General features: G+C 44.4%; 1 protein-coding gene across 4 annotated transcripts in view; it reads right to left on the bottom strand.

The window, feature by feature from the left end:
* The window catches only part of ANKRD28 (ankyrin repeat domain 28), a 730,284-nt gene that overhangs the window by 241,218 nt on the left and 475,851 nt on the right, over nt 1-13,215 (bottom strand). For all 4 annotated transcript variants that reach the window (XM_086942193.1, XM_086942192.1, XM_086942190.1 and 1 more), the window contains exon 12: nt 10,254-10,317. In XM_086942193.1, the coding sequence (XP_086798319.1) occupies nt 10,254-10,317 (64 nt within the window). The remainder of the gene's footprint in view (nt 1-10,253; nt 10,318-13,215) is intronic.

Below are 13,215 nucleotides of genomic sequence, written 5' to 3'. Positions count from 1 at the left end.
ACCAGGAAGTAGTGTTTGATAAACATGTGCAGAGATTCCCATGTTGCAGCTTGACACATATCCAGGACAGGAAGTCCGTCGAACGCAGTGGTAGCAGCTTTGGCTCTGGTGGAAAGAGCCTGCAAGCACTCAGAGGGCTGCTTCTTGGCCAGTGCATAGCAGATTTTAATGCAGAGTACAATCCATCTGGAGATGGCATGTTTCTGTCCTGCTTTTCCTTTCTTTACCCCAAAGAACTCTACGAAGAGTTGATCGTCCATTGGACGGTCTTATCGGGTCTAGACGGTGGGGTCTCCTTTTCTTTGGAAGGATGAGGCAGAGCAAAGAAAGTCTGCAGAGTGATGGTCTGGCCGAAATGGAAGGGTGTCACCACTTTCGGCAGGAAAGTGGCAAGTATTCTGAAAACCAGTTAATCTGCAAAAATGTTAGCATATGGAGGGTTCACAGAGAGGGCCTGCAGTTCGCTAATCCTCCTGGCTGATGTAATAGGCACTAGAAAGGCTAGTTTGATGGTCAAGAGATGCAGAGGGCAGCTTCACACAGGAATACAATTCACTGCCATCCGCCAGTTTCTAAAACCAGTTAACTTCAGGCTCTTCCAAGGGGTTGGGGTAGCCATAATGATCTTCATATTCTCCACAGTCTTACTCCTCACAGGGCCTGTTGAAATGAGAGCGCTCTGGAATGGAAGGTTGAGTATCAGCCGGCAGCTGAGTGGATGTTGGGGACGCCGATCTGTCTTCAGAATGAAGTTTGGTATGATGGGGCTGGCGGCGCTGGGAACAATATCACTTGAATGGACTCCGTGGAAGGTAGCTTCCCAGAACAAGATCCAAGGGGCCCGGCTGGAGCAGAGGGCAGTCACGCCGGCAAAAATCCAGCAGGGGCACCCGCCGAACCCATGGACCCAAAGGCGCACCAGAGGGGTCGGCCTACCCAAATATGCGTTGTATGGGCTGATAGAAATCCCTTTGTTTGGTTGGGGCAGCTTCAATCCAGGGAAATTGTGGAGGCCCAGAATCAGCAGCTTATGAATGGGAGCAGGGTCTAGATTTGTGGCATCCTTCCTGTGCTTTGTTCACAGACAAACCGGTGCAGCAAGGTTGGAGAGCGCTTCACGTTCTTATATTTTTTTGTGGGACATACGACTAGCTCAATGACTAGCACAAGAATAGCTATGCAAGCGGGCCCAGGACCATCTGTGCGACCGGGATCTGGAGCGTCCCAGGGTCGACTCGTGTCTGGCAACCAGGAGATTTAAGGACCACTCTCAAAGCACATTGGGGTTTCTCCAAGCAACAGTCTTCACAGGCCTTGGAGTTGTAACCTGGCTCCAGGCACCAGACGCAAACCAGGAGGAGGTCTGTTAGACATCTGCCTGACAGAAACCATAGGATTTAAAACCCCCCCAGTTTTTTTTTGCTTTAAGGATCTACCCCTAGGGTTGTACGACATTATAACGCTGGTAAATACATTGCTTTCCTTTACCTCGCATTTTTCAGCGCACATGTTTTTACCAAGATTATTCATTTACATTGCATGCCAATACCACACATTGTTTTTTATATTTAAAAACAATGTATTGGGGGGGGGGGCCCTCACAAGCCCCCAACTTACCATAAATACATAGTATTGGCATACGATGTAAATGCATAATTGCGGTAAAAATATGCGTGATAAATGAGAGGCAAAGGCATGCAATGTATTAACCTTGTTGTAAAGGCTGTTTTCCATCCCTAGCACACTGGGAGACAGTCTCAAAAGAGATCTAAACATGGAAAAGAAAAACTCCGAAAATGGACGGAGGTAGCTCGCTCTGGATCTGCTCTGATAGCATAGAAAGAAAATAACTGATTTCAGCATCTGAGGTGGCACCTACATAGGCACTGCACAGTCACATCCAGTGTGGACAATGCAAGCAGATTGATTTCACCTACCAGCATGCCGAGATACTGCTCAAGATTTTCCAGATCCAGTCTGATGCCTGGGGAATATTCTAAGGTAAGGAATCCATGGCAAGAAGTCTCTATCGGATACAAGTTTTACATAATCAGAATTAAACAAATTCTCAATTAGGACTGGCTAGCTGATTGTCAACCACGTAAAAAGAACCTATTGGGAAAATCAGGATATTAAAACATTTTTTGTTGACATAAACAGGTCGACTTGTGTTTGAAGGCTTAGGTCTCCAACTAGTAGCTCGGTGGCTACTGTAGCTCTCAAGCTACATCGGAGGAGCTCACCTGTGTTCAGCCCAGCTTATTAAATAAGAAAGCTTTTACTTGATTAAATTAATATACATATAACAAAGATGAGATTATACAACACTACAAATATTAGTAACTCTCAATGAGTTTTATTTAACATAAGTACCTCTCAGTACAGAAAAGTTTGGAGACCTTTTATTTTGACAACACTCAGGACCTTACTTTTTAATTTTAATTTAAAAGATGGGTCCAAATCTAAGCATCATAATAGAAACGTAAGTCCTTTATATCAGACCAGAGTCAGTGGGAGTTGCATAGGTGTGCTCAGCAGCAAACTGTTTTGTTGGGTAGTGTAACAATGGAAAGCAAAAGAGTAAAAGACCTTCATCTAAATGTCATGCACAACATAGTAATGGAGCAGAAGCTGAACACCACAGCTATCGGTTTCACTCTGTTTAGACTGTTTCTCTAGAGAGGCACTGTGGAGGATGCTTTTATGGTACTAGTTTGTATTAAGGATAACTTGCACATCACACAGGGACACAAATGTTAATAATGCATTTGTAATATTAAGTCTTTAAGATTAACCAATTTCTACCAAAAACACTGTATACAGTAGTATGGCAGTACATTACAACAGGTAGGAGGTAGGCAGACCTTTAACAGAAAGGTGCTGAAGAGGATTAGTAGTGTCATTGCATTGCAAACTATTACAAAATATTTAGTTAAATGAAAGCTTAAGTAGGGTCTTGTGGGCACAGAAAGATCCAGCCCAAAGCTTACCTGGGAAGAGGCCAATCCAGTCGATGGGTACCCTAACAACGTAGAAGCAGATGGCCTGTCTACCGTGTAACCAGTAAATTAATGTCGACAGCACTCTGAATACATCGGCGGGACATCTGACACTTTTTGGTTATGTCTGGCTCTGTCCAACTCTATGCAAGGTCCTTAGACTTGGAATGGGAATAAAGATGCTTGTGGATAGAATGCTGGCATAGATTTACATAATGCAGTGGCCTTATTGAGACATTACAGTAGCAGCCCGGGGTGGTGTGGGGTAGTAATGCGCCATGGACTCACAAAGAAAAACAGAGGTTTAGAGACTGCCTGGTGCTTTGTGAATAGTCAACGGATCTGAGCAGATGCAGAATGGTTGGAAAATGTTAACAGTGAGTGGTTATGAAAGTTGATGACCGTGTTAAATAAGCCATAGTATAGGGAGTAGGGGGATGTTCCCCAGCATAGACATGCAAAGAAGCACAGCTGGGGGTACAGGATATGGATAAATGAGGCAAAAAATGCAGAAAGGCCACTAGAAAAAAGATTACTTTAAAGACTTTTCACTATTTTTTTAAAAGTTTCTTTTTTTTAAAGAAAATGGAGTTGAACGAATAGAAGGAATTGAAGTCATCAGGAAAACGAAGCCTCAGATGCTGAAGCTATGTTAGAAGGAAAACTGACACTGCACCTGAAGGGGTCTCAGCAGGTCAGTGTCCCACCAAGCTACTGAGGTTTTTTTTAAGATTGAGAATACAATTATAGGGAATACATTAACCAAATTTGTTCCTTCCACCGGGGAGGAGGGAGGAGGGAGGGAGGCATGCTTATGATTCGAATGGAGATTGCTATGAAGGAGAACTAGAATTACAGGTAAGAAACTTTTCCTTCTTCAGGAGATCCATTGATAATCATAAGCACTGAATAGAATAGCAAACCCACCTCCCCAATAACCTCTTTGGAAGGTAAGATAGATAAATCAATGAAAAATTAAGCAAACATTTTGCAATGAGGCTTGTGGTACTTTGGCATCTATCCTACAATCCAAACTGAGGCAAAGTGTCTCGAAAATGTGTGAACAGACCTCCAGGGGGCTGTTTGTGGCAGTTTTCAAAATGGGAACATTTGTTATTTATGCAGCCGCAGCAGCTTTGCCTCTCTTAGATCAGGCTTACACTTGCGAGGTAAAGATTTATTCGCTTTCTGACAACATAACATTAAACAAGAAACTGTTCATCTGGACAGAGAATGCTTGGACATGACTAACCCTACACAAAGGATCATAATTTACAAGCTATTGTTTGGACTTGCACATTTCTTTAGTCTTATAATGACTACATATTAGAACTCTAACATAAGTGTGGATAGCTCTCTCTGCCAGAGAAGTATGGGTTTGAAAGAAATTTGGTATGATAATGGCTTAATTTACATGAAATTCTGGAACTATTTTAAGTAGGAATTTCGAATGAGTCCTTAGGACTACCCTGTTGCCATGAAACAGGCTGTGGTTCATGTGAACATAAGGCCTGCATCTCTCTCACCCATTAAGCCGATATTACAGCTAAAAGAAAAGCAGCTTTCCAGGAAAGATGTTGTAAGGAAGCCTTGGGCTTCGGTTAGAATGGTGAACCCATGAATGTAATAGTTAAATAGTCAATTTCTGGAGAAGGTCTACGTACTGGAGGGGGGGGGGGGGGGGGGGGGGGGGGGAAGACGACAAACATTTTGAATGCCCTCTAGGAATTTCTTAACTAGTGGGATCCTGAAAAAGATGCTTGTGATGGACTTTTTTTTAATAGGCAGTAATAGGTACCAGGTGAACTTTTATAGGAGAGAACTGTAAACTAGATTAGGTCAAATGAGGTAAATATGGGAGTAAAGTTTTTTTTCCTGGCAAGTCTACGGATCAACATGGTATCCAGAACACCACATTCATAAATCTCTTCCATTTTAAGAAGTGGGACGCTCTTGTTGATAGCGATTTCATTTCTCTTAGAACTTCCATATAATCGTACGGAAGGCTCAAGTGTCCATATTGAGTTAGTTCAGGAGTGGGTCTGACAAATTCAAGGGTGTTAAGCTGGGGTACATCATCTAGCATCTGAACTTGTCCGGTCTGCATGGCAGCCTTTTGTGCGGAAGTTCCTATAGGCAAAGAAGGTCCATGAACCACCACTTACTTGGTCACTTCGGTGTTCGTAAACTCATTCTGGCTCTTGTGGAGTAAGACAGTTTGAAGATTATTGCTGGAATTATAGGTAATCGGGGGGAAATGGAGTATAGAGCAATTGCCAGAACAGTCATTCAATAGAGCATTCCTCTATCTCCCTCGTTGGTATAAACTCAAGTCAACGTATCTGTTCTCTGTGAGGGCAAAGAGATCCGATAGAGAGAAACCTGAATCAAAAAAGATGTTGTGAAAGACAGAATGGTTGAAGACTAACTTGTGGTTTACATGAATTTATTTGTTTAAAGGGTCTGCTTCATTGTTCCGGACTCCTGGGATAAGGGCTGCAGTGATCCTCAAGTGTAGGGTTCTTAACCAATTCCAGATGGCTTATGCTTCTAGTGACATGGCTCTGGACCTCATCCCTCTCTTCTTGCTCAGATAGTACATTGTTGTTGCATTGTCAGTCTTAACAATGAGGGAGTATGTCCTCAGAGGGAAGGAAGGTTTTCAGGGCAAAGCGTACAGCTCTCAGTCAGGCAGACTGATGTGGCGTGGCATGTCATTTCCTTCGAGGACCAAATTCTTTGAATTTGAAGGTGAGCATCGCAACCTGCGAGAAGGGCAGTAGTCAATATCGTCTGGGACGGAACCTCTTGATGAGAAGTCATTCCTCTTAGGAGGGTCTCTGGACACCGTCATCACTTGACAGAGTGGGCTGCATTGGGAGAAAGAATGATGCTGTGGTTTAATTTGCCTGAGGAATGACAACTGAGCTTACAGGCATTCCAGGAACTATCATGTAGAGGCTGGAGCTTGGACAAAACATTTGCAGGACACCATGGAGGTCAGTAGTGACAATACTGGCCTCGCTGTCGTATGAACAGCTTTCAGCAGATTGCAACATTTCAAATGTATAGACAACAGGTATTCCACCAAAAGATACACTTTTGCTTTTAAGATATGCAAGTAGTTTGAAATGCTTTCGCTCTACTGCACTGGCTAACGAACAAGGGAAAGTAGAAACTCATTGTTTTGTTCCGGCAGGAGGTTTACCTACTGAAGCCAATTGGTGACCTCCTCTGCCTTTGGGTTTGTGCTTCTGTTGGTAGAAAGGCCTGTGCAGCTGCTGTTGACCTTGAGGCCTCCAAGGAGTGGGAGCCCCCTGTAGGTAGTATCAATGATCATAAATTCAGTCGGAGTGTTTTGCCTATTTTTTCTCATTTTCCAGAGCTACAACCTTTAAAGTTTCCATTTCAGCTTGCATAAGGTCATTTTATCATCAGTATGACTTCCAAATAAAGTGCCAGGGAAAGGTAAATGTAAGATTTGCTGCTGAGCTTCTGCCTTAAGGACCAGTTAATCTTAACCAAGAATATCTCCTTGCAGCTGCACTGATGACTTGATTGGCAACCATTATGGCCTCAGTAGATAGCCGACAAATTGTTGGAGGGAGTCCTGTAACAATCTAGCATACCTGCCCAGAAAAACAGTAGAACTTGCTTTCTTCATGGGGTAGAGACAAGCCATAGACTTTACGCCCTATTGAATCAAGTTTTCTGCTTTCCTGATCTGGTGGAACCATAGATGAACAAGCAGTTGCCCGAAACATTAACTGCTGACACCACTACCATTTAAGTAGGAGAATCAAAACGAAGGAACAGACTATCCTGATCAGGTGGCCTGTACCATTTTTTGTAGTCTGGGTGGTGCAGCTTTAGCAGAGTCTGGAGTGAAGAATAATTTCTTAACCGATTCTAACAGGTCAGAGAGTAATGTAGCTGTAATGAGTGGCTGCCTTGTCATATACGCTGGTTAAAAAAAAAACCACTGACATGGCTACAGTTGGAGCAGGATGGAGACATTGTTAGCTCCTCGGGTAAGCACCTCCTTAAATATGTTAATCGTCTCAGCCAGGGAGATTTTTGCTGTCAGAGAATCTATCAAGGAAGGCGATAACCTTCTCAATTCAGAAGATATTGATGACCAAGAAGAGAAAGAATGTATTCTAGACCGACATCCTAGTCTAGAAGAGGTGGTATGTTTGGAACAGCAAGAGAGGTGTCTTGATCTCAATCTTGACCATAATCTGTAACAAGATCTGGATCCAGGAAAAGAAGTTTTGGATCTCCTTGGTGCAATATTTGGTCTGAAATGTGGTTGAGACCTCAGATGCACTAACGGAGGAGGCGAGGAGGAGCACCACGCAATGGAATTGCTGGAGAAACTGGATAATGGCAGCTGCGGAGCAGGTTGACAAAAAGGCTGAGATGCAGGAGCTGGAGAGTCTAGTGTGTCTACCAGGAATGTTGGTCTAGGTGGCAAATACAACCTAGACTACTAGAGTCTGATGTAGTGGGTCACCTCGCCTTCATGTTCCTTAGCCAGCTACAGATTGTTGGACTGAAAAGAAAGAATGAGCGTGCTTCTACGTCGATGGGTTCTCTCCGCATAAAGTGCCTCCTTTTCTTTGATGTCAACCCAATCCTTAATGGCTAACAAGTTGGCATTGTACCTTGCCATCACGTTAACCTCCTTGACATGGATGTTGGAACGTTGTTTTCTTCCAAAGTAGTGTCTCTTTTTGGATCTCCCTCAGAAGGAAGTCCATCAGAGTTGGGGTACCCCACACGTAGAGGATGGATCCTCTCCTCACTTCTGCAACATACCTGCTCCTTCTGACAGCGCTGTATGCTGCTTCGCAGCTCCTTTATTCCGTGCAGGTCAATCTAGTCCTGGTGTACTAGGATGTGCCCGAAAAAGGTACTGCAGTGCTTGCATCTTTCTGGGATGTCACTGTCAGAGGCTAATGCTTACATACATTTTAGGAATCAGATTTTGATTTTAGCTCACACACACAGGACACTTTGAAAATAAAGATGGCATTTGATGAAGAAAGAAAAAAAAATTGCTCACAAAATGGCACACAAATATTCTAATGGTTGAGTGAAGCTGTTTTGAACACTATCTTAAGAGATTTTGCAAGGTGAAAGTAAAAAAAAAGCCCAAACTCAGTGCTTCAAGATCCTCTTAGCAGGAGCCAGAAACAATGTGGTTAACAGGGCATATTTTCATTCCAACTTAGTTGCAACATATATGGCTACACTGTCCTTATTCCTTTAACTCCACTCCTTTTAAAGAAAGGTGTGTTGTAGAGTAATCTATTTTCTAGAGCCTTTTCTGTATTTTAGCTTTTTAATGCAAATGAATGGAACTGGCCAATACAGCCTATTTTATAGGCGCAAATGGAACACAGACACATTCAAAGAATCGTTATGGCATCCAGCACGTGAGCATAACTATTCAGTGCTTATGATTATCAATGGAGCTCTCCTGATGGAGAAGTGAAGGTGCTCTTAATGATGGACATTTTGGAGGGGAAATAGGAAGAGTTGCATTTTGATTGGGTGAACTAGACTGGTGGGGTGTGAGCAGGCATGGATGTTGTTTTGGTGGTTGGCTAACTTTGAAAAGTCCAGGGAAGATAGGAGTGCTTGCCTATACGTTTTCAAGAGTCATCGCAAATCTGGGCCTTGAGGGAACAAGAACTGGGTGCAAATCAAGGTTGTGGAGCAGAGGTGGGAAAGAAACAGCATGAATCTAGGTTTAGAGAAACAGGTCTGAGCAATTTGGTATGAGAGAGGATTTGTCTGATCATCTGGATTATGGCACGGTCAGAGAGTACGTTAATGATAGGAGGGGAATGTGAATGAGGCTCAGCGGTTTGTTGTAGGAGTGGATGAAGTGAGTGTTTGCAAGAGAGTGTTCAACATATAACTTGGCTAGGTGATCATGTTTGAGAATCTACATACTTAGATGAAGATGCCCAAGACAATGAGGTGGAAGGCGCCAAGTCGATCACCATATCTTGGTCATTAAAGGAGGATATGGGGGCTCCAGGAGACAATACATTAGAACACTATGTAGTCTGAATGGTGATACGATACACATTCTAAAGTATTCTACAGCACAATGTGGTGCAATACACAAGAATGTGGCAGAGGTAAGGCGTGTTGGGGAGGAGCCAGACTGTTCCATCATGGCAACTACTTTGGGTGGGTATGTGTATTGTCAGTTCAGGGCACCAAGTGCATCGGTCTGTGGGATCAATCTATGTTTCTTCATTGGCAGTGCAGTTTAGGGAGTGCCAAGGAAAAGTGGGGGCAATTGGGTAAGTGAGAACACACAGTAGATGGGAATGTAGGGTACCTTATTGCAGCACACTTGACGGTCCTTAAAAATATTTACTCGAATAGGTGGAGTTGTGTGATGTTAAAAATCAATCAAGTGTGAAGTCTAGGTGGAGTTATCAGATGGTTGATGGGGTTTTTGGAAGAGACTGTCGAGGAGAATGCTAGTGTGAGAGGAGTGAGGTTGACATGAATATGATTTTGGAAGGCGGGATCCCAGAGGCTGTGAGCGGTCATGATGCCAGTAACTCTAGAACGGGAGAGGTAAATGAAGAGGAGGATAGTTGTGGTTGGAGGGTGTCTAATGCTTTATTAAAAAAACAGAGAGCACTTCATCATGTCAGGCAGTAAAAGATATATCAAACATTTTTACCTTGAATATGTGTGTACTAGAATACCCATACAACATTGTGGGGCAGTACATCATGGGTTATACAATTGTGAAAGGTAATTAGTATAAACAAGTTAAGGATAAGTGTTAATAAAACAGCGTAGCAGCAACAAATACATTGGAAAAAAGAAAAATCGATGTTCACGTAGTGGGTGCAATACATTCCTCCACAATGTAATGCCAACAGGATACAGCAAGTTTGTCTACCAGATGTCTGTAAGACCTTTTAGTATTGACACACAAACCCTACCAAATATTGTCCAATATAAGACGACTAGCATTGCTCCAGGTCCTGAAAACAAACTGCTGTACCTTCTGGTGTGCCTGTGCTTCAGACATTGATCATTCCACATTGCCCAACATCCAGTGTCAACGTCGATCCAATGACATGAATGTATACCCCAGGAAGCAATGTATGCTCTATTATTCAAACACAACATACGTCATCCCTCTGTGCTATCACTCACATTTCTAATGCAATGACACAGAAAGAGCATGAAAAGGCACAAGTGTACACATACCCTCCAGCAGCAGCAGAGTGTAGACAGGTCCTGCCAAAATCATCAGGGGTGTCGATGTCAAAGCCTGTATGATGCAGAAAAACAAACAAGCATGGAATGAAGTCCTCCGAAGTACTGCCCGACAGCCTTGCTGTGGCTCATACTGATCATCTACTTATGTCTCAAGATGAAATCAAATCAGAATATTTAACGTGCAAGAGTTGCTTTAAAAAGCTCACATTCTTCTCAGACAAACTAACAAAAGACAAAACTACAAACATGAATGGAGAAAAAATACAAACATGAATAGGGCTGCTCATAATGATGATGGAAACTTGAAGAGGACTTCTAAGCTTTTGTTCCCAATGTACAATCATTTTTCATCCTGTGAAAAATGAACTTTTTCTTGCAGGCTGTGGCAGAGTCGAATACCCTTATTTTTTATTTACCCAGGTTGTGATTCTCAAATTGAGTCTGAACTCCATGGGTGAAGAATTCCACCAGGTCCTACAAAGCGATCTCCGTGCTGCACTTTGAAGGTGTCGAGAGATCAGTAGCTTACCAACAGTTGGGGGAAAGGGACCGAAGAAGCCAGAGAGAAGTAATGAAAGAATGCCTACAATGGCACACAAATATGTTGTATTTCCATACTTTTTGTAAAGAGTGTGCGGGCTAATGAACATGGCACCTCAGGAAGGATAATGGAAAGGTTGTCTGCAAGCATCTCTTACTGAGGTTCAATCAATGTTATGTGTATTTGCAAAGTGCACCATCACCTGCGAGAGTATCCTCTAAACCAAACACAGGACCATGCAGCCATCACTAAGATATCCTTTCCCAACTGCCTCTCGCGCTGACAGATTCTGCATTCTAAGCTGATGAGTATGGAACTCTGTGTTTAAAAGGTTATTTGTGGTTGTGTCCGTCCACGAAAGGGTTTATGTTGCAAGCAATGGTATCTTTGACTGAGCAAAGAGAAACGACCTAGTACGTTAGCGTGAGATCATACAAGATATTTATTTTAATATAAGAGAAGCTCAAGTAACCTTCATACAACATCAGGCTATCATAATGACATGTACTGCTCTCAGACAAGGGACCAGCAAGAACACCTCCGCTGCTGCATTCTGCTCTTAGACAAGTTAACAGCAAGAACACCTCCGCTGCTGCATTCTGCTCTCAGACAAGGGACCAGCAAGAACACCTCCGCTGCTGCATTCTGCTCTCAGACAAGGGACCAGCAAGAACACCTCCGCTGCTGCATTCTGCTCTCAGACAAGGGACCAGCAAGAACACCTCCGCTGCTGCATTCTGCTCTCAGACAAGGGACCAGCAAGAACACCTCCGCTGCTGCATTCTGCTCTTAGACAAGTTAACAGCAAGAACACCTCCGCTGCTGCATTCTGCTCTCAGACAAGGGACCAGCAAGAACACCTCCGCTGCTGCATTCTGCTCTTAGACAAGGGACCAGCAAGAACACCTCCGCTGCTGCATTCTGCTCTTAGACAAGTTAACAGCAAGAACACCTCCGCTGCTGCATTCTGCTCTCAGACAAGGGACCAGCAAGAACACCTCCGCTGCTGCATTCTGCTCTCAGACAAGGGAACAGCAAGAACACCTCCGCTGCTGCATTCTGCTCTCAGACAAGGGACCAGCAAGAACACCTCCGCTGCTGCATTCTGCTCTCAGACAAGGGACCAGCAAGAACACCTCCGCTGCTGCATTCTGCTCTTAGACAAGTTAACAGCAAGAACACCTCCGCTGCTGCATTCTGCTCTCAGACAAGGGACCAGCAAGAACACCTCCGCTGCTGCATTCTGCTCTTAGACAAGTTAACAGCAAGAACACCTCCGCTGCTGCATTCTGCTCTCAGACAAGGGACCAGCAAGAACACCTCCGCTGCTGCATTCTGCTCTTAGACAAGTTAACAGCAAGAACACCTCCGCTGCTGCATTCTGCTCTCAGACAAGGGACCAGCAAGAACACCTCCGCTGCTGCATTCTGCTCTCAGACAAGGGACCAGCAAGAACACCTCCGCTGCTGCATTCTGCTCTCAGACAAGGGACCAGCAAGAACACCTCCGCTGCTGCATTCTGCTCTTAGACAAGTTAACAGCAAGAACACCTCCGCTGCTGCATTCTGCTCTTAGACAAGTTAACAGCAAGAACACCTCCGCTGCTGCATTCTGCTCTTAGACAAGTTAACAGCAAGAACACCTCCGCTGCTGCATTCTGCTCTTAGACAAGTTAACAGCAAGAACACCTCCGCTGCTGCATTCTGCTCTTAGACAAGGGACCAGCAAGAACACCTCCGCTGCTGCATTCTGCTCTCAGACAAGGGACCAGCAAGAACACCTACGCTGCTGCATTCTGCTCTCAGACAAGGGACCAGCAAGAACACCTCCGCTGCTGCATTCTGCTCTCAGACAAGGGACCAGCAAGAACACCTCCGCTGCTGCATTCTGCTCTCAGACAAGGGACCAGCAAGAACACCTCCGCTGCTGCATTCTGCTCTCAGACAAGGGACCAGCAAGAACACCTACGCTGCTGCATTCTGCTCTCAGACAAGGGACCAGCAAGAACACCTCCGCTGCTGCATTCTGCTCTCAGACAAGGGACCAGCAAGAACACCTCCGCTGCTGCATTCTGCTCTCAGACAAGGGACCAGCAAGAACACCTCCGCTGCTGCATTCTGCTCTTAGACAAGTTAACAGCAAGAACACCTACGCTGCTGCATTCTGCTCTCAGACAAGGGACCAGCAAGAACACCTCCGCTGCTGCATTCTGCTCTCAGACAAGGGACCAGCAAGAACACCTCCGCTGCTGCATTCTGCTCTTAGACAAGTTAACAGCAAGAACACCTCCGCTGCTGCATTCTGCTCTTAGACAAGGGACCAGCAAGAACACCTCCGCTGCTGCATTCTGCTCTCAGACAAGGGACCAGCAAGAACACCTCCGCTGCTGCATTCTGCTCTTAGACAAGT

Source organism: Lissotriton vulgaris, chromosome 10 (assembly GCF_964263255.1).
Source record: "Lissotriton vulgaris chromosome 10, aLisVul1.2, whole genome shotgun sequence".
NCBI lineage: Eukaryota > Metazoa > Chordata > Amphibia > Caudata > Salamandridae > Lissotriton > Lissotriton vulgaris.
Note: the sequence above shows the minus strand (reverse complement) of the source record. Positions and strands in the feature narration are given on the sequence as shown.